The 27,976-nt window shown below is 39.6% G+C and overlaps 1 protein-coding gene across 2 annotated transcripts in view; it reads right to left on the bottom strand.

The window, feature by feature from the left end:
* Window positions 1–27,976, bottom strand: part of GALNT13 (polypeptide N-acetylgalactosaminyltransferase 13) — a 379,070-nt gene that overhangs the window by 46,160 nt on the left and 304,934 nt on the right. For both annotated transcript variants that reach the window (XM_075070223.1, XM_075070224.1), the window contains 2 exons: window positions 24,717–24,856; window positions 19,486–19,584 (listed from right to left, as the gene is read on the bottom strand). In XM_075070223.1, the coding sequence (XP_074926324.1) occupies window positions 19,486–19,584; window positions 24,717–24,856 (239 nt within the window). The remainder of the gene's footprint in view (window positions 1–19,485; window positions 19,585–24,716; window positions 24,857–27,976) is intronic.

Here is a 27,976-nt window from a genome sequence, read left to right on the forward strand (position 1 = left end):
CGACAAAAAGAGAGATATCACACACCCTATCCCGCACCACTTTAGATCTTAAGAAACTGCCCTAGGTGACACTCGAGGCACCAACACAGCTATTCAGAGCAAACATTAGAAAAGTCCCAGTAATCATCACAGTCTCAACCCTCTGCTAACTTCACCCCTGTTTTGCACCACCTCCCCCTCTCCCTGCAAGCTCGGTCTACTTTTATTGTTCAACGGGACAATGAAACGAGCCATAGGTTAATGGACCAATTTCTCAGCCCCTAACAGCGTCTTGCAGCAGGGAAATACGCACGAAGTTGATGGGCCAAGACGAACCGGTTTGGATAAGGCAGCCCAGTCCCCTCCTTTCCAAAATACGGAAAGCAGAATTAAGATCACCGCTGTGCCTCAGTTTCCCCTTCTGCCAAGGGAGATAGGGGGCGAGATTTAAAAGTCTCAGCCTGCCATGCCATACCTGCAGACCGGGGCTTTTCCTCGGTTAAAACGTTACAATTACATGTCATGATCCTAACTTTAGTTCTGAAACAGACCCACCCAGGCAGGCACAAACTCACCCTCAAACAGCAACACCCTGAAAACCACAACACCACCCCAATATTACAAACCTAGGGGGAATCACAGGGTCAAACACTCACGGTTGGAAGTCCCAGCAGCTGTTCAGGTGAGTGAGGTCACTGAGAGATTATTCCATCCTGTCAGTCTCCCACCGGACCAGAAGAAGCTGTCTCCTCCAGGTGAGCAGGTAGCTTTCTCCCCCCTCCCCCAGCGGCTGGCTCTGCCTCAGCTCAGCGTCTCTGGTTGCCTAGCTGCTGCTGCTGCTTCCGGGAGACAGAGGCTAGAGCTGCTTCGGCCAGCGGGGCCCCGTCAGGGGAGTATCAGACACAGTCACACAGTCGCGGCCGGGGGCCCCTGCGGGGCCCAGGTCCCGGGGCAAATTGCCCCACTTGCCCCCCCCTCTGGGCAGCCCTGACTTTCCCCTCAAATGGTTGTTTCAGAATTTCAGTCCTCTGATGGTGCGAAACTGGTGTCTAATTTCAAGCCTAAACATGTTGATGGCCAGTTTAGATCCATTTGTTCTTTTGTTAACATTGGCACTTAACTTAAATAACTCCTCTTCTTCCCTGGTATTTATCCCTGTGATACATTAATAGAGAGCAACTGTATCTCCCCTCAGCCATCATTTGGTTAGGCTAAACAAGCCAATCACCTTAAGTCTCCTCTGATAAGGTTGGTTCATTCCTCTGATCATCCTGGTAGCCCTTCTCTGCATCTGTTCCAGTTTGGATTAATCTTTCTTAAACATGGAAGACCACAATTTCATACAGTATTCCAGATGAGGTCTCACCAGTGCCTCTGCTACTTTGAACCCAGATGTCCTTATAGCAAAAAAATCTTGTTATTAGTCCCTAGGTACATGACCTTGCACTATTAAATTTCATCTCATTTCTATTACTCCAGTTTTCAAGATCATCCAAAACTTCATGTATGATATTCTGATCCTCTTCTGTTGTGGCAATACCTCCCAACTTTGTGTTATCTGCATATTTTATCAGTGCACTCCTACTTTTTGTGCCAAAGTCGTTAATGAAAATGTTAAATAAGATTGGCCCTGTAGCGATCCCTCACTCTCAAGTGGGGAGGGAGGTCACTCTACCTTGCTGTCTGAGGCAACAGTGCTTGGGCTCAGGATGCGCTGGCGGGGCCAAGTCAAAAGCAGTCTATAGTTCTGTGGCTGCCTAGTAGAGGTGCACAAGTAGCAACAGTCTAAGGCTCTCGCCCTCCTTCGGATCAGCTGGGCACTGAGCACTCTTTAGCCTGCAGCCTGGCAGTAATTAACAATCTAATGCTCAGGCCCTGTAGGCAGGGCAGAGCAGGGAGCAGGCTTTAGCCTAAGCTTGTGGACTAAGGCAGCCTGCAAACATGCAGTCTGCGGCTCTGGCCCTGTGGGCGGGGCAGAGCAGGGGGCAGGCTTTAACCCAAGCTGTCTGGCTAGGCACCCAACAAACACTCAGTTCAGGCTTCAGGTAGGGATGAACACCCACACAGTCTAGGGGCTCCAGAAGAGGGGGCACCAACTGAGTCAAGTGTCCTACTTCGATGAACGGTAGGTTCACACAGGCTTCCTGGCCTAGGGTGGGGAGTCAGCCACCCCAGGGGTGGGGTGGTAGGGGTAGGGGGATGCGGGCCGGCCTGACTCCACCTTGTCCCAGCCCAAGGCCCTAACAGTGGTGGACTGGTCCTCCACTGAGTTAAGCTGGGATCCAGCTGTAACACACTGACCTCGAGTCAGTCAGCAACATAGCTGGACAGTTATCGGCTGCCCCTGGGCTACTTCCTACCTCCCAGGGGTTTGGTACCTTTGTAATCCACAGGTCCTCTGGCTCCTCTGGGTACACAGCGGACTTTAAAAATCCTTGCTATTGGGCTTGTAATTTCATATGCCAGTTCCTTTAATATTCTTGTATGGAGATTATTGTGTCCCCCTGAGTTGGTCTCATTAAGCTCTTGGAGTTTGGTTTCCACTTTGGATGTGGTAATTTCTACTTCCATATTCTTGTTTTCACTAGCCACAATGCCACTATCCCTCAACTCCTCAATACCCTCAATAAAAACCAAGACAAAGTACTTGTTTAGGTGTTGGGTCATGCCTAGATTATCTTTAATTTCCACCCCATTCTCAGTGCTTAGCAGTGCTATTTCTTTCCTTATGTTATTTGTATGGTTAAATAACCTTTTACTATTGTTTTTAATTTCCTTTGCAAGGTCTGACTCTGCTTGACTTTTGGCAGTTTTCACTTTTTCCCTACACTTTCTAACCTCCAAGAGGTAAACTTTCCTTGCTGATCCATCCCTTCTTCCATTTGTTATAGGCTCTCGTTTAATAACTTGTTTCAGATGCTTGCTCATTCAGTTTGGTCTGCAACTCACCCTACAATTGCTTGGGATGCAGCCTTCAGACAGTTTCTGTAACTTTGACTTAACATAATTCCTAGCTTCCTCCACATTCAGATTCTTGAGTTCTTCAGTGCAGTACACTCTCCTACTTCTCTTAATTTTTTAAGTTTGCCGTATTGAAATCAAGAAGACAAGCTGCAGACCTATTTTTGTTTATCCTTCCATTTAGCTCACGATCACTTGAACCAAGATTGTCTTCCATAACCTGTTCTTCTAGGATGATCCTCACTACTTATCAATACTAAATCTAAAATGACATCACCTCTTGTTGGTTTAATGATTATTTGGTGAAGAAATCTGTCAGCTATCATATCCAGGAATATCTGGGTCCTCCAATATATATCTGGAAAATTAAAGTCTCCCATAATCATATAATTCCCAGTAGGATTTATTTCATCAAAATACTAAGGAGGTCTCTATCCATATCCAAATTGAATCCTGGAAGGTCCATAGAATATCCCAAACACTGCGTTAGTGGAGCGATTATGTATATATAGTTGCCTTCACTTCCTTTCTAAACCAGGTCAGTTTTTTAACCAGTACAGCCCTCTTACTCAATTGTAGCCTTTTGGGAATCTAATAAGGTGTTCTTACAAGATTCCCATCATTCACATTTTTTTGATTAAATTCTTCCTCCCAGCTGACTTGGTCATAATTGGTTTTCAGCTTTTCATCAAAATTTCTTAGACTGTAAGCTCTTCAGGGAACGGACAGTTTCATCCTCTGTATGCTCAGTGCATAGTTCACTGTGGACACCATCAGAATACAAAAATAAATAACATTCATATTTCATCTGATTATTTTAAGAAGAAAGAATAACACTGCTTTATAAAAGGTTATCTCACGTACCCAGAAAATAAAATCCATCAATCAAGTCATGCACCAAGCAGAAAGTGAAGAATCTTCTGAGTGCTTAAGTATTATTTTCTGATGACCTAAGGAATGGTAGGTATTTCCTCTTATTTAATAATAATTCTAACCCAGCTCTATAAATTGCAGAGAATTATTAGTAATTTTTATATACTGAATTAGGGTTCGTTTAGCTAATTAATACTTTTTGGTAAATTAAGAAGGCCTAATTCTACTCCCTGATACTACAGATACCATATCTGAAAAATGATGTAGACGAGAGCTGCCAATATCCATTGATCCTGTCCCTCACATTTGTGAAGACAAACCACCGAAAAGGCTGCCTGCTTAAAAAAAGAAGCTAGTTTTAACAAAACCCATAAATGCTATTTTGATGTATGAAAATCACAGTTTTGAACGCAGTTAGTAACAAATTAAAACTTTGCCTCTGGACTCTTCACTGATTTGTAGCTGATAAGGAGCTCTCTAAATACCTGAAAGTTTACATATAAATTCAGCAAAAGCAGAGATCCAAATGTAAAACTGAGCACCTGTGGATTGGGTTAGAGATGAACTACCCTCCAAAGGTTTGATTCTGATGTGCAAGTTTAGATGATAAATTTAAATACTTTGGTCTAGAAATTTCACCGGATCACCGCCTCACAAGATGTTGCAGGGAGTACAGACTCGGCACAAATAATGCTCTTTCATAGTATTCCAACTTTGCATTTTGTGTTACAGTAGTAATACAGAACTGGGGATAAGATCAATGATGTTAGATAATGGGATTTAAACACACAAAGAGATTGTGGCACAACGATTTCCCAGCAGTAGTTCTCCCTTTAGAAAGGCAGCCATCTGTGTGTTTATTAACTTCCTGGGTCTTTGCCTTGCAAACTTTGCTTTTTGTGAATATTTCTCTAATTCCTTTTTGAATATGTTAACCCTTTCAGCTTTTGCTGATGCCTTTGACAGTTTTTTCCACACATACATGACCCTCTGTAAAGACATTTTTGTTAATATCCATTGTTGTCCAGGCCTTTCATAACTTCATGTTCTCTTATTTTTAGCCTGTGAAATAGACAGTTTGAAGAGCAGCTAGCTAAATCTGAACCCGGGCAAGACTGACTGGATACTAGTAGGAAGACGGAAGATCTTTGAAGAACTTGCTGCCTATATACTATACCCTTCTATTGAGGACATCTGCCCACTGATTAAGCCAGGCTGCTGCAACATCGGGCTCCTTTTGGACACCTGAGCATTTTTAGATGCTCAGATAACAACGGCAGCACAGAACATTGACTTCAGTGGACAGAAGAATACCATTTCCTAACAGACTCAGATCCGGCTACAGTGATCCATACATTTGTGACTTTCGGGCTGGGTTATTACAATTGATTATATCTGGGATGACATTACAGACTCTGAAAAATCACCAAATAGCACAAAACACAGCAGTTCATTGTTTAGCAACACAGGTCACTGTGAACAGATCACCTAGTTGCTCTTTTCTATACACTGACTGCCATTGAAAACAAACTCTAAACCCTGGTCTCTGTCCTCATATTCAAAGCCCTCAATAGGAATGGGCCTATATTTCTAAAAGGTTGTCTCTCTATGCAACATGACGTCCCATGATAGTTAGGCTCTGCATGAAAATAGCAACAAATAGAGACAGGCTTGTGCGCACAGGAGACAAAACTTTCACAGCTGAACCTCAACTAAGGAACTCACTCCCAGATAAGAATGATTTGGGGCATTCTTTGTTCAGGACTACCTGCAAAACCTTTTCCTTTCTTTCTTTTAATATGGGCTTCACAAGCACTTAGACCCACTCCTTAACACACACACACACACACACACGCGCGCACAACTAAGCTATTTTTCCTATAGGCTGGGAGAAAAGAAAGAGAAAGATATTTTTTATTTCTTTTTTTTTTTTTAAACAGAGCATATCAGATAAATGGAAAAAAAAACTATAAACATTTTTAAACAGCTCTAAATTTTAAGTATTTGGGAGATGCTTAGATACTACAGTGTTGTGGGGGGGGGGCATAAGTATGTTGATAACATACAGTTAGATAACTATTATTCTGTGAAATGGCTTTTACCTTTTCTACCCCTATCTGAATAGCTGATAGTTTTTTCTAATTAATGCAATTCTGACCCAGACAGTAGCTATGCAAACACACCTAGTGGCTGTAATCCCTGGGAGTTTCTGTGATCTAGGTGATTATCTTCCTATGTACTTTTTTCAATGTTTAAATATTACCCCTGTAATGTGATACCTAGAACTGTCAGCAACTACATAATCAGGAATGACTGCTATGAAACCACAAGCATGTCAAAGCCTATGCTTACTGCTCACATACCAGCATGACTATGAAATGACAGAGTCATTTTATGTATTACTGACATACAAAGGAGCAGACCAAGTATTTCACTCTGCTTGAAGCAAAAGACTGAGAAATTAACCTGATTGATCAACACTGGTTAAGTTCAAAACAATGCAATTAACCCTTTATCAAGTCAAGTGTTGGTACAAATTTGTACGAATTTCCTTATATTGGGATTTCAAGCAATATTTAAAATTCTATTATTCTTTTATGTTTGGACTATGCAACCTAGTGTTTATTATCTTCTGCATCGAACATCCACATCAACAGCACATTTACATCTGCAGACAATCTTTGGTGGATACAATCTCCGTGGGGAAAAGAATATCAATTTAAATGTTCTAGAGTTCCTTAACGCACAGTAAAACAAAGTTAAAAATAAATAATAATTGTAGATATACCAATCTCCTAGAACTGGAAGGGACTTTGAAAGGACATTGAGTCCAGCCCCCTGCCTTCACTAGCAGGACCAAGTACTGATTTTCACCCCAGATCCTTAAGTGGCCCCCTCAAGGACTGAACTCACAACCCCGGGTTTAGCAGGCCAATGCTCAAACTACTAAGCTATCCCTCTCCAATTAATGCAATTAAATTGATTATGCCTTGATCCGCATGCTATTATGTTCTACAGATTGCAACTGTAAGATTATTCTATCTAATCACTCCTGCAGAAATGTATAAAGTTTCTGAACTTGGTAACATGGATAAGTACAAATGGTTTGTACAATCACTGAATCAGATTTAAGATTAACATATACTTGTAATTCTTTTTTGCCTCAGGATGGACAAACCAAAATATAAAGGGAATGTGCTCCCCACAACTGAACACAGTGGGTCTTTGTCTGGGCAGATGAAAAGGGGAGATGGTCCCATGAAAAGTCCTCACTGCCCTGGGTTATGAGGGGAAGGAAAAGGGGGCAACACCTGAGGTGAGCAAGACAGAACCAGAACCCCAGCTCAGATGGGGTAGCATTGACCTACCGGAGGAAGAATATTTATATTTTACGCCCTCCAGGTGGAATCCTTGCCACCTACCTGCCGACTAGTAAGAAGGAGGTAGGACACATGCTGATGGCATGATGCAGTGCCAAATAAGCATGTAGCTTCAGTCATCTATGAACAAAACTCCCATCTCAGATCCACGAGACATTATTGCATGGATCTGAGGGGAGATTTCTGGCAAGTATATTTTATTGGTTGTCCGAGGATTCATAAAATAAGAAGTCTAATGGCCAGGATATTAAATATACTTTTTTAATACTATGTAGACTCAAATAGTGAAGAAATGTTCTTGTCAGATAAAAAAAAAAGCCTCAAAATCAAGGAGCAGGTAAGGGCATTCACTAACTGGACAGGTCTCAGATAGAAACATTGCATATGGGCCTAAATCACATTTATTCTGGCTACCATATTAACTATCCCAAGCCTCCCAACTATTTTGAATTCACCTTTCTTAATTGATTTAAAGCATTCTAATAAAAGCTACAGGGAAAGTGCTTTCTCTTCCCTCTCACATTATGTTGATGCACAAAGACATTAATTGATGAAAGCCACCTTAGGCAAAGCATTCAAACTGAAGTTGATTATACTACCAATTAAAGAATAAACGCAAATGTTACCAAGTTTCCAATTAGGACATTTTAGGGGGGCAAAATATTATAGCAGATTTATGCACACTCTGCTTACTCGTTTTCAAACTTGATAGTTAATTATGAAAATCTTGTAGTTCACCAAGGTATTTTAGCATATGGACAGATTCAAAATATACATGTAAATATTTGTGACTGAATAGAAGAGACAAAGCATAATCAGGTATTTGGCTTCATTTTACAATAATATCTTAGTATGTTTAGTAACCACGACATTTACAACACTATGTCGTTCAATGGACATTTCAGTCAAGTGCCATGTTGAACGAGGAACTATGACAGGATGTTTAATTGCATGAAATTAACTTATATCTCATCTAGCAGATTTTTGTACCAATAGCAGTGATTTCAAACTTGATCAAATCAAAGTTCATTTTGCAAAAAATACTAATGGAAAATTTACTCCACTGTTCTCTCAGCTCTAATAATGATAATGAATATTTGTTTGTTTATTTAGTTATTTTTGGTGTTCATATCCAGATGCTTCTAAGCATATTAAATACCTAAAACCAATAATTACTGTAAGGTAACGTGGCCCAACATTCAGAGGCAGTATAAAGTATAAAAATATTAAACCAATAACATTAAAATAAAAATATACAGTTTACATTTTTTGTGAGGTAATTATTATCAGTTGATGACTTTGGAAATCTCTCTTGTACATATATACAGTAACAATTATGGAACATATTCAGGAAAGGACATTTTAGTTTTACAGGGATTCTCAAATATGTATTGCTAGGGAACTAGTTTTCGTCACGTGCAGAAGGATGGTATTGTAAAATACAGATGAAATAACGACTACTGTGCTGATGACAACCATTTTCTTGATTTTCAAACATTTATTTTCCACACCAGTATCTTCTATCAATTTCTGAACTGCTGCTATCAAATCAGGACCACATAGGGTTACCAGATGTCCCAATTTTATAGGGACAGTCCCGATATTCGGGGCTTTGTCTTATATAGGCACCTATTACCCCCCCATTCCCTGTCCTGATTTTTCACACTTTCTATCCGGTTACCCTAGGACCATAGTACATATAATGTCTTTCACAGAAATTGCAATACAAATTGACTTTTTGTTTCTGGAGTTTCATCGAGAGTTTGTTAAGACAACTTTCAGTTCAGAATGGATGGCCCTCTAAAGAAGCTATAATAAAAGTCTGGCTTTGCTCCCAGGATCTTAGAACATTAACTATATAAACAAGATTCTTTCCTTCACTATCTGAAACAGACACGATGCCTAAAGAGCAACCAAGAACAGACCCTCTTTGTGCTAGGAGCTATACAAACACAGAGTATTAGGCAGGCCCTGCCTTGAGGAGCTCACAACATAAATAGATCAGACAGCCACAGGGTGTGGAAAGGGGTGTACCGCACAAGTGGAGTGAACAATGTAATAGCAGCAAACATCATGTTAGTTTTTGAAGGGGAAGGGATTAGTTAGGAGGTAAAGTTAAATGGGAAGAAAATGGATTGGAAAGTGGACATTGAAGGGCAGGAGGAGAGGAGGACAGGGCAGCAGAGAAGTAAGAGGGGCAGGTGGGGAGTGAAGTAGAGTAATGCTGAGTTGTTCCTAGACAGTTTCTTAGTATTGTCTTTATGACGACATTTTAAAATTATGGAAATGAAATCTAACAAATCCTAAAAATACACTCATACAAAGATCGATAAACCAGACACTTCAGGTGAAGCACAATTAAGCCATATGCGTTTGCCCAATTGCACTGGCACTTGACTCTCCAAGTGGGAAAGTTTGAGATTGTTCTGTTAGTTTCATTTCTGTGATACTTTCTCTTATGTAAATTCTGCAAAATCACCAGCATGCCTTTCTTTGACACATGACAAATTTCTTACCTTAATGTCCAATTATGATTAAATAAACTATTCTGCCCTTTTGAATTAATGTGTTTAAAATTCATTTAGATGATTGTATAAAACGTTAGAATTATTGCTACATTATAATTAAAATATATAAAGTTTGACTAATTATTACACTTAAAAAGCCACACTGTGATTTTTCAGCAGAACTCTCTATTGAAATTAATGGCAAGTTCTCTTGTCCTTAAAATCAATGGCCCAATGTGGCTCTTAGTCTTTATGATTTGGCAGGGTATTTACTGAGTAAAAAATTACTCTACATAACATAACTATAACTGAGAATTTCTATTGCAGAAAATTCTCTAGAGCAAGATAAAACACACATTTATAGTTATAGTCAAAATTGAGTAGATTCTAAAAGTCAAGCACATACCTAAGAACATATCTTCCAAGCATCAAGAAGTTTTTTACATGCAGTTGTGTAGAAACCCCTCATACTGACTAAAATGTTACAAATACCTATCCTGTCATTAAGTATGCATAGAATGAGAATTCCACAGATGGATAACAACCCCTAAAGATTTGTTACTTAGAATTCTACCTTGAGAAGGGGCTCTGCATCACTTCCTTCAATAAACTATATGCTTTTGCCATTCAGTTTCTAATCTGTTCTAAGCGGTCAGTATAAGACTTAGGGGGAAATGGTTACCTCATATATATGTTTGCTAAAACAAACACATAATATGCCTGTTCTAATGTCACTCTACAACAACTGTTACCATGTGAGGTTTTATTACTAAAAATAAAACTAGGGAAAAATCTGGCTGGTTTGATTCTGGATTCACTAAGAGCCCAATCCTGCACCACTCAGGAAGTACTTAGCATCTTGTAGGATTGGGTTCTAACTGCCAATGAACCAACAATGTCCATGGGCTCAGTCCTGCTAGGTTGTGAGTGCCCGCAACAAGAGTGCAGGGCACTCAATAACACGCCTGCATGGAGAGTACTCAGCATTGTGCAGGATGCAGCCCTAAGTGACTGAACCTCTCTTAGCTGTGTCTTGCTTTTCTATTATTATTCATATAATATTCTTCTTGGGGAGGGTGGGATTCATTTTGAAATTGGAGAATGTGGTTTTGATATAGGCTATACCTATGTAATGTTGCCTCTGCCAAGTGGCAACAGATCTCCAGGCCAAGGCCATTCAGGTCAATTTCCCAGTGGGGGAGAAATCAGTCTATTATATATGTAACTTGCTATATAAGAACTAGATATTATTATTACACATATAGACCAATCCTGGAACAGAGGTGGTCAAATGGCAGGTAGCTAGTCTCTTCTTTCAGGGCGCTAACAAATCAAACATGCAACATATTTTATGGTCATCCTTTAAGATTATATGTAGAATATAAGTGAAAAAGGCAATGGGGACATTTGTAGGTTATTTTTTTTATTCTAGGGCTCTGTTCAGCCTTTACCTGTCTGCACAGTTCACAGAATATTTTGAGAGTCCTTGCTTTCACAGCCATCAATAACAACGAGGAGTCCTTGTGGCACCTTAGAGACTACCAAAGTTATTTGGGCACGAGCTTTCGAGAGCTATAACTCACTTCATCGGATGCATGGAATGAAAACTACAGTAGGCAGGTATGTGCTGTATATTTATACTTCCCTACTGTATTTTTCACCCCATGCATTTGATGAAGTGGGTTATAGCCCACAAAAGCTTATGTCCAAATACATTTGTTAGTCTCTAAGGCAGGGGTTCTCAGACTTTTGTTCTGGTGACCCCTTTCACACAGCAAGCCTCTGAGTGTGACCCCCCCCCCCTTACACATTAAACACACTTTTTTATATATTTAACACCATTATAAATGCTGGAGGCAAAGCAGGGTTTGGGGTGGAGGCTGACAGCTTGCAACCCCCCATGTAATAACCTCATGACCCCCTGAGGGGTCCTGACCCCCAGTTTGAAAACCCCTGGTCTAAGATGCTACAAGGACTCCTCATTGATTTTGTTGATACAGACTAACATGGCTACACCTCTGAAACCTATGGCCATCAATGTTGCCCTTTATTCTAAAGGTTACCTCCCTCTCAGAAGCAGCTGCATATAGCTGAATCCAGTCTTACATTGCTCCTTAATTCTAACTTTTCCTGTGCAGGGCAGTGGAGCTCATGGAAGGAGCAGCTGACAGTGAGTTCTGAAAATGGAAGTTCTAATATGGAGTGAGAGCTGCCAGCCACCGGCAAGGGGCTCACAAGGCTGTGTTCTTCCTCTGCAAATTGTGATCACCAAGAAGGGAGCTCTACATAACAGTAAATCGAGGGAAAGAAGGCAAGATTTCCCTTACCTTGTCTCCATAGCCAGTGAAAGGTGGGATAAGTCTCAAACCTCTGCAGCCAGTAACTTTACTGGGGGAAGGAGATCCCAGCCTCAACATGTATGGTCACTTTTTATTTTTTTAAATGTAGAAGAGATCCTGAATACAACCAGGTTTCTCTAGCCTCACTTCTCTGGTCATACAACTGTGTTGACTACAGCTCCCTTCACTTCTCTTCCATAGCCAGCACTGTTTACTGACCTGGTGGGTAACTTTGCTTTCTGCATGGTTAACCTGGAGCATAAGAGGCATATGAGACCTTTTAGAGCTTCTAAGCCTTAGTAGCACTATACTGTAACTTTTAGTCAGAATAAAAAAAAACTTTATTTTTTCAGATTTCACTTAAAGAAAATATCCAGCTCAACCTAGACAATCCTTGGGATTTAACTTACAGCAGGTTCTGGGGCTACTCTATGGACTGCAGCATGGCTCAAAGTCTCCACAATGTTGCATACTGTGACCTCACCCCCTTATTATCCCTTCTCCCCCACCTATAAACCTGGCAGGTCCCTACATCAGTGCCGGTGCAGGAGTCCTCAAAATGCAGACTTCTGGATCTTTCTACAGCTCCTGCACCAGGGGAAACCTCCCTACTCTGGACATGGGGCATTTAGGGCCCCTTTATGTCTCACTGGCTCATTTACCTGAAGTAAAAAGACTAGAGCAGGAGTGAGGATCTCACTTGCAGTCTCCAAACACATAATATTTTTTTTTAGTTGCTTACAGCCTGACCCTACAAAGGACTGCACGTTTCCAGAGATGAGCTGAACACTGTTCACAGCACCATACAGGAAGATCTCAGCATCTTGTAAAACTCACTCCAAATCAGCAACTGTAACATATAATTTAGGTTGACTATGCAATTAATATTCTTAGAAGAAGAAAAGAAAACCCCAACTGATGAACAGAAATAATTAAAAAATTGAATAGCGCAATTGCTGAGGAGTGGCTCAGCTTACCATACTTATTCCCTCATTTGGATAGCTCTGAAATTTTTATCTGGATGCAATAACAAGAAGGATTTTTATAGAAAGCTTATATCCCAGCTGTTAATAGTCATTTTCTGCTTTTGCTTTTACTAGTCTCAGATTTACAGTCAGTTATCACATAAAATATCCTTCTTATTCATGAAGGATATTTAGAAAGAGTACTTTGCAAGGAAAAAAATTTGGTAAAAGCAATAATCTCTAATGTTGCATTAAAATAAAGCATAACATCACCCTGAATAAGCCAGCATCTTTAAAAGAAAGCAGCTTTCAGAATTACCATGCAACACTCTCTTGTGATGTACCATTACAGCAGGACAGGATGGATCGGAGCAACCATGACTAAAGACTCCCAGAATAACTTCCTAGATTATGGTGAAATGAATGCCAAATAGGAAAGGATTACAGAATTGTGATGTTAAAAATGGAAAAACAGGGATTGCAAAAGTGACCACAAACATCACTGAATAATACCTTTGAGGACTTTACAAACACTGGGTCAAATTTACACTGACTTACAACACACAGAAGGCCTTTGACAGCATTTTGCAAAGACATTCACCTCCTTTCACCATCAACAATTTCCATGGAGTTTCATGTTGTGAGGTGAGTTATGTGCGTATTATCATCTGCATTTTTCTGGTGGGGAAGCTGAGACAGAAAGGTTAAGCGGCTTGCCCAAGGAGAGAGAGGGGTTCAGTGTTAGAAATGGAATTAGGACTCATTAATTCCTAGGGTGTGAGCCTCACCTCTCCTCTAGACTCTTTAAACTGGGTAAAAGGACCAGAGTTGGGTAAAGGGATCCTAAATGTGCCATATGCAGCTGGGGAAGATGACCTCAGTGCCAATACTACAGAGATAGCTGTAAGGCTCCAAGGACCTCACTGCAAACTGCCGCATAGGGCGAATGTTCAGGGAGGCCCGGGGGGCAGGAGGCAGTGCTTAATTTGTGCCAGGCCTGAGTCCCGGCACCTATAGGCTTAGCAGTTCATAGCCCCTGGGCTTTCCGCATCAGTTATGAATGCAAAAAATTGCTTGAGCCCCGGCACCTCTTCCATTACAAGTTAAGCACTGGCAGGAGGTCTTTGCTGGGTGTGTGTGTGCACGGGGGAAGCAGTCTTTAGCACTCACTAGAATTGAAATTCTGGACAGCCATATGGCAGCCCAAGGAAACTGCTGTAATTTAGACAGTTCCCCAACGCTGTCTAAATTATGTGCAGCTCTTGCACCTAGAACAGTCCAGGATTAGGAGGATACAAAGGTGGCTTAAAGCTACTTTAGCCACTACCTCTGGGCTATGAGTTCTGTGCTATACTTCTTAGGGTATGTCTACACTTTGAGTAGCTGAGTGCATGTGATTCCCAGCTAGAGGTGACACACTGGTGCTAGCTCTAATTGAGCTAGCATGCTAAAAATAGAGAGTAGCCACAGCAGTGCCCTGAGTATGTGTCTAGGGTCTTGGAAGGGCAAGTACTCAGGGGCTTATTTATCCTGCCACTCACGCTGCTGCAGCTACTCTCTATTTTTAGCAAGCTAGCTCAAGCATGCCTCCTTGAGCCAGGGGCGGCTCTATGTATTTTGCTGCCCCAAGCATGGCAGTCAGGCGGCTTTCGGCAGTGCGCCTGCAGGAGGTCCACTAGTCCCATGTCTTCGGCGTACCCGCCGTTGAATTGATGCCGAAGCCGCGGGACCGGTGGACCTCCTACAGGCATGCTGCTGAAGGCAGCCTGACTGCTTCCCTCATGGCGACTGGCAGGCCGCCCCCCCATGGCTTGCCGCATCAGGTATGTGCTTGGTGCGCTGGTGCCTGGCGACGCCCCTGCCTCGAGCTGAGAGTCACACCTCCACTTTGCCACCTATACAGCTGAGTTGCAAGCGTAGACGAGGAAAACAAGACAGCAGTTTCAGAAAGCCATCGTTTAAACCAGCTCCAGCATAAAATTATAAATAATTAAATATGTAGCAAAATAAAAAAGAACTACACTGATCTACTACTATATACATTTCATAGCTCACTTGGATGTTTCACTGTTCTCCCATTGCATTTGCCTTCATTGTTCTTCCTGTCAAGCCGACACCAATCCGTGTTTATATTTTGAAAATATAAAATCTCACTCCTTAATTTTAACCTGCCGCTAAAACTCAGAAGATGGGGGAAAAAACCCACTGCACAAGGTCTCTTCTAATCGAGGCTTCTCAAAAGCTGAGCTCTTTTGTTCATTTAGTTCTGAAGATTTAGTGACTAAAAGAAGAGCTAAGAGGTATTACAACAAATGTCTGTTGATGGTTTTAAATTTCTTTCTTTCACCTCAGTAGGAGAAAGGCTATTGTACTGCATGTGTCAAACACAATACAACCACTGAATCTAAAGAAAGGAATGCAAAATAAGTAAAATGAATGAATGATGACCCTTGAAATTCGAGCTTTTTTGTTTGACTTATCTTTATAAGAGAAAAAGAATGATTGATTATATATTCTTGCTCTTCCTACAAATGTGTGTGGCTAAGGGATACATTTCTCATCTATTACCATAGACAGCCAATATTACTAAATTGTAATGCTTAAAAAAGAAACCTTCTTTTGGTAAAGCTAACATATAGGAGTAGCAATTATAAACTTGCATTAATCTCCAGTTCAGACATTTTTTATTTCTTTTTCTTGTGCATGAATGAGGGTATGATTAGATTATTGTTATGAGCAGAGGCTCTATTTCTGAATATCCACCTTAACAGAAGCCATTTCCATGGTAACATAATAAAAAAATAGCCATGATACCTATGGAGATGATTCCAGGCAGACAAACCACATGGCTGAGTCATTCTCTACCTGACCAGCAAAATCAACGGATTTCAGCTAAAACAAAAAAAAATCCTAGAAGTCAGCTATTGCAAAAGTGGAATGAAACAAAGAAGGGGCTTTACCTAGTGTCTGATTTTGATAAACATTAATAATGCATCTTCCTGTGTGACTCACTCATTGTCAAAGTTCCATTTAATCAAAAATCTATCTGCAGGTACAGGTTTAATTGCCATCCCTCTCCCCACCATCAAATGGTGGGGAAACTTGAGGAGGCTGGCAGTGAAAGGGAAACAGTCTCAACAGTAAGGAAGAGATACATTTGCTAAGGGATAATAGGTAGCTCCTCCCACAGGAGTCACTGGCACACACTGGCCAGCCGAGGGAGATGGGTGCTGATTGGCCAGCATTCTCCAGGTTCCAGGATTTAGCCAAGCACAGGGGCCATGTGGTGCCTCATTCAGCTTCATTCCAGCAGCCGACCCTACCCACCTGAACTAGGAATGGGAACCCAGCCTGACAGATGCTGCAGGGTCTAGCCAATCGCCTGTTTAGGGAGTCAGGAAGGAATTTTTTTCTCCTTTGGGACAATTGGTGGAGGACCGGGAAGCTTTTTGCCTTCCTTGCAGCACCTTCAAGCCACAGTGGGTTAAGTAGGAACATGCTTAGTACCCAGCTGAGTTACAAGGGTGGAGTTGTTTATTCATCATGGCATGCAGCTGGTTTCCAATGCAGCTAAGAGAATAAAATGAATGGTTTCCAAAGGTAAAAAATGTAGGATTTTGATGATAGGCCTTGGGCTCAGTGTGACAGGGTGAGACCTTTTGGCCCTCGCAACCTGAGGTCCCCACCCTGCTGGATAATTTGTCTCCTTCACAGGGTGCTAGGATTCAGAGAACTGAGTCTTGGGCAATAGTCTGGGGAGATCCTACCCTGTGTTATGGGTTATATGGTACAGAGCTCTGTAACTCCTGCACTGGAACCAATTAAATACCTGATATAAAAGAGGATGGATGATGGGGAGGTAGCGCCCCTCTTCTGTTTTAAAGTTTAATACAAATTGTGGCCTTCCACTTAATTTCATGGATGTGTCTGTCCGCATTTTGCTGCTGTGTCCATGTCAAGGCGTATATGCTCTGTCCACTCAGACATCAGTACACAAAATCTATTGACTTTATTTAGAACCATTTCCCCATAGAGGAGGGCAGTATTTGGCTCCTAGATCCTTTAAAGTTTTTCCCTTGCACAAGGGCCAGTTTTAAAGTTGCAGTAAGCCGTACTGTACAGTTTGTAGCTTTTTTAAGAAGGGGTTAGTAGTTAACTCATCAATGCCCAGGATTGTGAGTTCAACCCTTGAGGGGGCCACTTAGGAATCTGGGGCAAAATCAGTACTTGGTCCTGCTAGTGAAGGCAAGCGGCTGGACTCAATGACCTTTCAAGGTCCCTTCCAGTTCTAGGAGATAGGATATCTCCATTAATTTATTTTTTTTTATTTAATGCACCATAATTGGTGGTTAGCAGTTATCAAATGCACAGGTCTGCATGGCCATGAAGCCTATCAAAGTATGGTATCCTGGCAACATAGCTAAAATGTAGGATAGTGATTTCTTCACCAATAATATATCAAATAAATCTAACATATAGTACTATACATAGCTTCATAATCAACAGAGCTTGTTTCCTTAAGACTATAAATGCAACATTTTCTGTAAAAGAAATGTTAAAATATATGGTCTTTTCTAATATTTTAGCCTTAAAGTCCCTTGAAATGCTTTTGAGATGTTACTGTTACAAAATATTTTTAGCCAGCTTTGTGAGCCATGAGATATTTGCCTTAAACTGGGAAAGCTTGCACACTTTTTGTTCAGAAATCCTAATGAGCCTGGTATTATTTTTGACATCCTTTTCAATCTGAAATAGTTCTATTTCACAGCTATATTTTATTAGCTATACAGTCCATCTAGCACTTGCATTCTGTCCTATTTTTCGCTTTCGTTATGAACTCCCATTAATGATTATAGGAGTTATGTATGAGTACTGATGGATAATGGACCCCTATATTTAGGTCAAATATGAATGGCTCGTGCTGTGTCAGTAAAAATAACACCAGAAATATAACACTACTCATTTTCATAAGCAAATATAAGGATTTGAAGGTGCAATGGGTAAATTCACACTCTGCATGTGCATCCATTGTGCTTACTTGGAAATGTGACCCCTAGTGTGCATGTATGATGGACAAAAATAATCTGGAGATTTAAGAATCCTTTAGTGGAGTGTGACACCAGCCCAGGGAAGCTCAGAATCTGCCATTGCCATTAAAGAACAATATTGGAGCCCAATCCAGCAAACACAACTACCAGGCAAAGCTTTGAGTTCCCTGAGTAGCCCCATGAATGCCAGTGGGGCCACTCAGAGTAGTAAGCACTATCCTGATAATTGGGCTTACGGATTTACCCTAATTGGGAGTTCAACTATAAAAAGTCAGCAAACAACAAACACAGATGGGAAAAGGTATGAAATAGTCCAAACAAAAAGACTTACTGATATAACTCAAGGACTGTGTTAAGATCATGCTTAGTAAACCAGAAAAGTATAGAACCAGAAATCAGTGAACCAATGAGGGGATGGGCTATTCTCTTTGTGGGTTCTTAAAGAAAGGCTTGGGAGAAAAATTGGATACTGGAGCGAGCTTCATCATTATAACTATTACCCCCTCACCTCCCCGCACATCTCCTGGGACCCCAGGCCCTCATCATCCTAGTCACGGGAGATGTCCAGGCCAGACTAGGCCGGAGAGAGGGACACAGATGACATGATCACCTCTACCAGCTCCAGCTGAAGCCCAAACACCCAGGTGGGGTGAAATGGGATTTGATTTTAACAGCAGCGGCAACAGCTCCAGCCCATCTCAGCTAACTTGTCTTTTCCCAAAAGGGACAGTTACTACTGTCTGATCTATCTCAGAGACTGTCAGACAAGGGTTTTTTTCCCCTTCTAAAAGCTCTCTCCAGCTAAAGGGAAAGGGAACAAGGGATGTTATTAAAGTAAAAGCTTATTTAATACTTTACATTTCAAACGCTGTAACTGTTTTCCTTCCTCAAGCATTTGGCCAGAGCTGCAAATGGGGGTCTGTGTGTACAACATATACGTATTCAAAGTTTGTAGCCACTATCTGAAAATTAGGCCTTTTGAGTATTGCTAAAATTCACAAGTGGCAGGAAGTTAAGTAGTAAGTTTTGCTCAATAATTGCAACTATAACTTTTGTTTTATTACCTCTGAATACAAAGGTGATTCTACACACCTACATTTCTTCTGCAATACCAAAGCACAATTAGGTAAGTAAACTGTTTCAATGTTGCCAAAAGTAAAAAGTACATGGGACAATACATGTTTGTTGCCCTGTGAATATTTAATATTTAAATACCAACACTTAAAAATACCATCCCATCATTCTTCATCAGTAAAGAAGCAATAGTGAAGTATTGAAGGGAGACATTTTAGCTTTGACTCTTTTTTAGCCTCAGCACTACCTTCAGTGAATTTAAATCAGGCTGTTTATATATATTATTTAGATGGTTGTTGTGCCTTAGTTTCCACACCCGCAGATTAAAGATACGGTGTAGCTAATTTTTTTTTTTTTACCTGATTTCCTCCCATGCCATGGCAGTTGAATATACCCACTTTTTCATTTTCTTTGCGGCCCATGTTATCCAAACATTGGTTGGTTTCAACATTTCTGATCTGAAGAAACAAAGGTGAAAACAAATGCAGGTAGTTAAAAGGAAGAGAAAAAGAAAAGAAAAGAAACCAGAAAACACTGCAAAAAACATTAGGATTAAATTTATAGATGTAGGCACTACAGATGCCCTTTGAAAAATATAATTCCAAACCTCACATTTATGTGTGAAAATAAAATAACTGCATGAGCAACTACCCATCTGAATGTTCAGTTACATGATCCAAATGCACCAATGTTTTAATCTGCAACATGAATGTACATTTCCAGCTTTGAACAAAAAACATCTTCAAGCACGTGAAAAATATCACAAAGCAGCACATTGTGATTTAAATGATACATTAATCGTATGTATTAAAAATTCACCTCTCCCTCCATGTCAATGGACTGTTTTGCCTTAATTATCTAATAAAATATGACCTTTCCTGAAGAAAGTGATATAGGACAAAATTATTTTTCTTCAAAATTCATCGTTGTTTTTAAGCGCAGCAGGGCTGATTCAACTCTCCATCTTTCCCAGGTGAAGTCACTGAGTAACACACAGTTCCTGTGTGTGTTTCTTTCAGATAAGACCTTAAAGACTGAGGCCCCATCTGCTCTGCACAGACTTTAACAATCTTATGGCACTTTCATAAGTGTAATGATTTGCCCTGATGCCCTTTGACTAAAAGTTGTTCTCTCTCCTCCATTGTAATACAATATACTGTGCAGTTGCCCATATTTTAACACAAGGCTCCAACTAAATATTTCCCCTTACTCTGTGACAACCCTTCCATCCTCCTGGGTGCACATAATTACAAAGGAGTGAGAAATTTGGAAATCTCTTTTTCTTTTTTTTTTTCCATTTCAACAAAACCATTTGCTCAGAGCAATAAACATGGAATAATGCACTAGATGGGAAACTTCTCTTCAATGCACTTTAATAGTATATTTTATAGTTTGCTTCTGAAAACACAATGATGGCTTGACTTCCAGTAGTGCTGTGCATAGAGTTCCCACTAAAGTCAGTGGGAACTTAACGTGCTCAAACCTCTGAAAATCAGACCATGAATATATTGATAGTTTATCACAATGTCTAACAAATGCAATTGTGTGTGTGCACATGCATAAGTGTAATAAAGCAAACATTGTAGATAGATTTTATATGAGGTATCACCCCCCCAGGGAATACTTTTTAAAATATAGTTGGCACAATCTGGTGTATTCCCAATGCAAAATATTTGCTCTTTGAGAGTTCTGGTAAGACCTCCCTAGAAAAGATGATTTTGTAGTATCTGGGTATCTGTTTAAATGCTTATATTGTGTCCATCAACATGGTGCCTGTGTGCCTACTTCCCCAGAAAAGTGGGTGAATTCAGAAACAGTCTCCTCAACCCTTTCCTTCACTTTGCAGACAGAACTGAAACAAGTGACACTACAATCCCTTTTGAGGCCCCATCAGCACACCATGTGCTACTGTCTGGCACCCCAAAGTTTCAGTGAAGCTGCATGTACAAAGTGTGTAAAGTGCTCATCATGCACATAAGTTATTCTTTTATTTATTACCCTTCTTCAGAAGAAAGGGGCTTAGACCCTAAAGAATGTGTCTAACGAATAAAAATTTTCCCCCTGTCAGTAGGAGAGGGGGAATTTCCAACAGCAATACACAAAGTAAAAATGCATCTTTAGCTCTCATGCATTCTTTATGAAAAACCATTGTGACACTGCATAATTCCAAAATACTTCAATGCCTTGATTAAACATTTATATTAAATACAATTATCCATTAACTGCAATTACAAATACCACTTACTGAAGCCTAACTGGTACTGTATGTATGGGATAAATCAAGCTGGAATGTAATTAATCAGAATTAAATCAGCGAATCAAGTAAAATCAGATTATTTTAATATATTGCACAATGCCAAGGAGGACTGGAAGAGGACTGTCTTTAGAACCTAACAACATTGCTCCTTAATCAACTAAAGGAGGTCACTATTCACAAACACAAGGCTCTCATTCAGATGCTCAGTGGTGTTATTTTACAGCCCTCTCGGGCCTTACTGGTCCAGAGAAAAAGAGACTCTGACAGGAAATTCAACTAGGGAGTCTTACATGGTGACTTATCACTAAGAAATTTGGGATGATAAAGATACCTGTTTTTAAATTGCTTTCCTTCCCTCAAAGGAAACCATCAGGGTGTTTGCTCTTGAACAGTTTATTTATTTTAACTCAGGCTTGTTTAAAACTCTGCTGTGCAAGCTAGATGTGTGGCTTTCTGGGGTATCTTAGGTCCATAAGGCTGGGTAATATGCCCACATATCAGCCTGATCTCTTTAGAGACAGGTTGGTCTGGTGTATATGGAAATGAGCCATCTGTTCTACAGACAGGAGCTATGGAGCAGCTTGAGGGATTGAGTTCATTTATAAGTGAGTAATGCTACTCCCAGTTCTAGCCCTATCCTTCTTCATTGCCTTCTCTTCTGCAGTCTACAGTCTGTAGCAGGCTTCATTTATGACTCAAATGAGGGGAAAGAGAAGGTTCCAGGACTAGATTGTTCTATTATTAAAAAGCAGAAGCAGCTTCAGCTGCCGGGGACTACTCCTATCCTGAGCCAGGGGCAGTTGGACAAGCTGCTCTCCATATGTGGTGAGGAAGAACCCTGTCTCACATGGTTGTTGAAGGACGCTCCCTGTCCAAGCTTTATTTGCCTTTTCACAACGGCATCTCATTATTCACTCACATTAAATGTGTGATCCACTAGAACGGCTAGATCCCTTTCTGCAGTACTGCTGCCTAGACAGTTATTCCCATTCTATATTTGATTTTTCCTTCCTAAGCATAGTACTTTGCATTGTGATTACTGAATTTCACTTTTGATTTCAGACCAATTCTTCAGTTTATCAAGCCCATTTGAATTCTAATCCTGTCTCCAAAGTGCTTGCAACACTTCCCAGCTTGATATCATCAGTAAATTCTATAAATATGTTCTTGTAGCACACTACTGGGAATACTGACAGCTGTGTGCCACTGTTACCTCTCTGCCTGAGCAAGAGTGAGTTTTGCTGGTAATTAGACTGTGTGTCAGCTCCCTGCCACACCAGAATCCCTCACCAGCAAACTCCCCAAGGGCTCTCCTGGCCCAAGCCTTGCCTAGCAGATAGCAATCTGTGAACTCCAGCCACCAAACTCCTCAGATATGTTTCTCTGCAGTGCACAGTCCTTGCCATTGTGCAATCACAGAAGATTCAGTACATCACTGCTTATTAATTTAACTGGGGTAAATATAGCCTTACCTTCAAACACAGCACTGAATTGGTTTATAGTAAAAGTACACAAAAGAGCTTTGATTAAGTGATACCAAGTAAAAGGGATCAAGGTAGAGATGTCACAAGCAAATTAAAGTGAAAACATGCATCCAAAAGTCTAAAACTTAATCTAGCAAGATATGGTTTTGTTCAAGATGGTTTCTCTCACCCCTAGTCTCCTTTTCAGCTTTTTACTGGCCAGGACCTATCACAGAGATGAAATTGCTTAGTTTCTTTGTCTCCCAAGGCGGAGGATAAAGATAGTCTCTCTCGCTCCCCACCCTCTTTATATCTCCACAGGGATGTTTTTGTCTTATAAGTCAGGAAAGCTCCCAGGGGATTCAGTCTCCTGTGTATCTCTTTGGGGTGAAGAAGCCCAGTTAATTCTCTCTGTCTCAAGTTCAGGATCAGGATAGGCTTTGCTGGTTTAGTTCGATGCCTTTGTTTACTGCTAATTGAGGTATAACCGTATTACTTTCTCTAGGACAGACCTGCTTATCACTTTTACCTAGGCTAGGTTGTCTGGCCTTAAACATGTTAGTAACATCATACAAAGGGAGTTCATAACTCACATATAATGTTATGCGTTAACATATAATGTTATATATATATAATATATAACACGTAACAATGTTATAATGTTAACATTCATCTAAATAGCCTTTAACCTGTTCTTTCCGTGTTTTGGCCTGGGATTCTTCCCCCTTGTTGTTATTAATTGTGTTAAGCATTTGATCTCCATTAACATTTTTAGTGAAGACTGAAACCAAAAAGGCATTCAACACATCAGCTTTCTCTGTTTCATCCATTATTTGCTCTCCTTCCCCATTAAGTAATAGATATATAATGTCCTGTGGGTCTCTCACTTCTGCTCTTTTCAAATTTCCAGTATTATTATCTATAGGTGAAAAAATCCACCTTTGCTGCTCAGCTGGCAGCCAACAGCTGAAATTGACAAGCAAGAGTTTTAGTTCACAGATGCTGCCTGAGTTTTTGTTCTTGTTTCCATAGAAACCTAGGCCATATTGATGAAAATAACATGTTTTTAATGACTATTTTATAATTTTCACATACCCAGGTTTGCCATTCTGACATTCTCTTCCAAAACCCTATTATTTCATGCTTATTAAGTACGTTCTCTCTAACACCATGTTTGACTTACTTTTTAAATAGTTAGACTAAAAACCCTACTGTGGACTTTACTTTGCATAGCAATTCCAAATTCTTATAATGTTGAGGTTACTTTGCTGAATGTAAGAAAAACACAAGCCCTTTTGATTGCTGTTCTACAAGTAGTTATATTTTTGCACAAGTATTTAGAGCTTTTAAAAGTCAACTCAGATAAAACATAAAATAATATTTTAAATAATAAGTTATCTGACATTTAAAGAGGTCTCTGCACTTCGTTGCATTCAAATCTGTTGTTTACTAGGAATGTTTGTGATATTCAGCTGTAAGCTACACCACCAGATGACAGAGCATAAATGAACAAACCAATTTGGCAAAAATGACGTCAGTTATATTGCTCTATCCATAATCACATAAATGCTACTGGAAAACATTTTCTCCAACTAATGCACATTATTTTCATTTTAAAAGTATTAGTCACAAGAATTATTTTTCCCAACATGATATGCAGTTAAAAAGATAAACCTTTAGGTATTAACATTTATGAAGAGAAATCCCCTTATGAAGCATGCAAAAGAAAAGCAGTATGTTTAAAATAAAAAGATCAGATGTGGGGAACATTCAAAGCATTTAATTGAGAACACTACAGAAACTCTAGCTCATTAGCAATGCCCCCATATGCACAATATTTTTTTACTTAACCAAAAGAAATAATTCATACCTCACCAAGTGAATAATAGCGTCTTGGAATCTGAGAATCTGGATAGATGTTTTCCAGGTACCATGAAAAGGGTTTACACTTCAGATTTTCTCTTAGTGCTTTTCTGACTGACACATCACCATAATCCACTTTGACAACACCTGGAATTTTTCAGAGAAATATATAATCAATGTAGAGTATTCTTTACAGCTACACAAAAATTTCATCATTTTATCATTTTCTAATTCCTATAATTATAGCTCGACAAGATACAGTTGCATGTAGCAGCTGTTACAACACTGATATTTTTGCTGCCATCCACTTTAGAAAATTAAAGGCTAATAAAAACAATATCTGTACTGTTTATAATTTTCTAATATGTAAAAGTATAGCCATACAAATGTCTTGGTTCCCATCTTGGATAGTTAATGACATATGGTATGAAATATTATTTATTTAATAGTTCAGAATCAAAGTTAAATTTGAACTAAGCTAAATAACTGAGATCCATATCAATTTATCCAGTTTCATTTTATATATACAGATTTCAAAACAGATAATTTTAAGTTCTATGATTTACACTGTTTTCTTTTGCTTTAGTTTACCGGTGTTTCTGTGTGCTTTGATTTTCTAAGAAAGAAAGAAAAAAATAGCCATCTAATATTTAAGTACAGTTTTAAAAGGCATCTTGCTGGTGTGTTCAAATTTAACAAATTGTTTTGAGAAAAATAACTTGAGAGGAAGATGGATTATTTTATCAAAACCCTCAAAAATTGGTTCATTGTCTTTAAAAAGTTGACCAACTGTCATAAAGAACCCACTGTCTTATTGCAAGTATAGAAGTAACAGTGCTGCCTTTTTCAATCAATTTTGTTATTTCTATGGGAGAAAATCCTGCTCTCTTTCCCTCTACTCTGTGGGTTCATGCTGCCCATGAGGCACTGAGAACTAATGCTCCACACCTGCAACATAACCACCAGCACAAGCTGGTGCAGATAGTTTCATAATTTGCTGTTGTTATAAACCAACAGCAAATTACTAGCCCTTGGAAGAAGAAAAACGAGGAGGAGATTGTACCTTAAAGAGGTGTCCCAGAGGCACAATGCCTCCTGGTGCTACTGTGGCATGGTGCAGTTTACACATTGCCCCTTACTCACAGACAAGCCTAAAGGCACAGTCAAGTGCTAATATCTGTTCATTAAAATAAATACAATCACTATATAATCTGCTTTTCTACAGTCAATATATGCGCAGAAAGTCATGTTCTCGGCAATCTAATTTGCATCTTATTTTCATTTTTCTGGTTATGGGATTGGACATTGCTTTTGTCATTCCCAGAAGTTATAAAACAATTTATCCCATAACCACTGAAATCACTTCCTTGACATTCCTACTTCTTAAATTTTACACTTATGTTTGCAATCTAAATCTGGTTGTCATTATTCAGTCTCCTCTCTCTGTTTGAGTTTGACTGTTTCTAAAGGACTTCTTTGGAAAGAAAAGATACACTGACATGTTCTCTGGAGAATATACAGTCCCAATTTCTTTTCTCTGTTACAACTATGTAAATCCAAAGTAATTCAATTGATTCAATTACTACAGGATAAGGTGAAATCAATAAGATGAAATTCAATAAAGATAAGTGCAATGTACTACACTTAGGAAGGAAAAAAATCATATGAACAAACACAAAATGGGGAATAACTGGCTAGGCAGCGGCACTGCAGAGAAACATCTAGGGCTTATAATGGATCACAAATTGAATATGAGCCAATATTGTGATGCTATTGCAAAAAAGGCAAATCTCAATATAGAGTAGTATTAACAGGTGTGTCATATGTAAGAGACAGAAGATAACTGTTCCACTCTACTTGGCACTGGTGAGACCCCAGCCAGACAACTGTGCCCAGTTTTGGGTGGCACAGTTTAAGAAAGATGTGGACAAAGAGAGTAGTAGAGGACAGCAACAAAAATAAGAGGTTAGAAAATATGACCTATGAGGAAAGGCCAAAAATAAAATTCATATTTAGTCTAGAGAACAGGAGGCTGAGGGGGAATATGATACAGTTTTCCAATACGTAAAAAATTCTTATAAGAGGATTGTGATCAATGTCTATGTCCACAAAGGGGAGAAGTAGTAGAAATTGGCTTAGGTGGCAGTAGGGAGATTTAGATATTAGGAAAAAAAACCTCTCTCCATAAGGATAGGTAATCTCTGGAATATGTTATGTAGGGAGGTTGTGGAGTCCCCATCATTGGGTTTTTTTAAGACCAGTTAGACAAACAACGGTCAGGGATGATCTAGGTATACTTAATCTTGCTTCAGCATTGGGAGATGGACAAGATAACTTCCTGAGGTCCCTTCTAGCTCTGCATTTTTATGACTCTAAGATCAATATAATTATTCATTGCAACTGACAGCAGAATTTGTTCCACTGCCGCTAAAGAGCTATATTGTTTCCTGAGGCTCCCAGCTTTAGAATGGTTGATAGCAATTTTTTTTATTAGGTCTAGAGTTTCATGAGATAATGGACTTTAAACTCACAACATTCTAATTACCTTTGTATCACCCCTTTGATTTTGACATGTCTTTAGTGCTTGTTATCTTGAGAGCTGTTAAACACAGAATCAATGGTGTAGACTATACAAAAGCCCGCAACCCCAGCTTTCAAATGGTATAAAGCATTGCTCTAGAAATAAAGAGCAATAGCTGCCAAAAGCATGCTGTAATCATGCACGAACTACCTTTCCACTTGCCAAAAACTATGTAGGGTGCCTTTCTGTGGAGGAGCTTTAGTTCCAAACTTGATAAAGCACAAGGAGATGGGGTTGACAGGCAAGTCTCTTTATATTTGGAAAAAGAGAATGAGTCCTTGGTTTGGGGATAATTAGCAGAAGATAAATAAGGTTATAATCCACCACAAGACACATTTGCCTCTCAGTCACATTCTAGATCAGCTTTTCCTAAGATAGAGATGTCTTGAGGCTGAAGTGGAAAATATTTTCAATAGAGCTCTGGCTTAAAAGAGTTTAGTTGGTCAAAAAAAGTTTTGGATAATTCTTAAAATGAAGACAAATTGTATAAACCCAGAAAAATGAACTCTGACAACACATTAGCCATCTCAGTTTATCTTTTGAGTTTGACTAATGAAAGTGTGTTTCACATCTCTGAAAATTTTCTTGACAGTTATCTAATCATATTAATGATACACACCAATGGTAATTTTCAGTTTATATAAAAATAAGCTTGCTGATTTTGTATTTCATCAGCATTCCTATTT

The sequence above is a fragment of the Chelonoidis abingdonii genome, chromosome 10, assembly GCF_003597395.2.
Source record: "Chelonoidis abingdonii isolate Lonesome George chromosome 10, CheloAbing_2.0, whole genome shotgun sequence".
Taxonomy (NCBI): domain Eukaryota; kingdom Metazoa; phylum Chordata; order Testudines; family Testudinidae; genus Chelonoidis; species Chelonoidis abingdonii.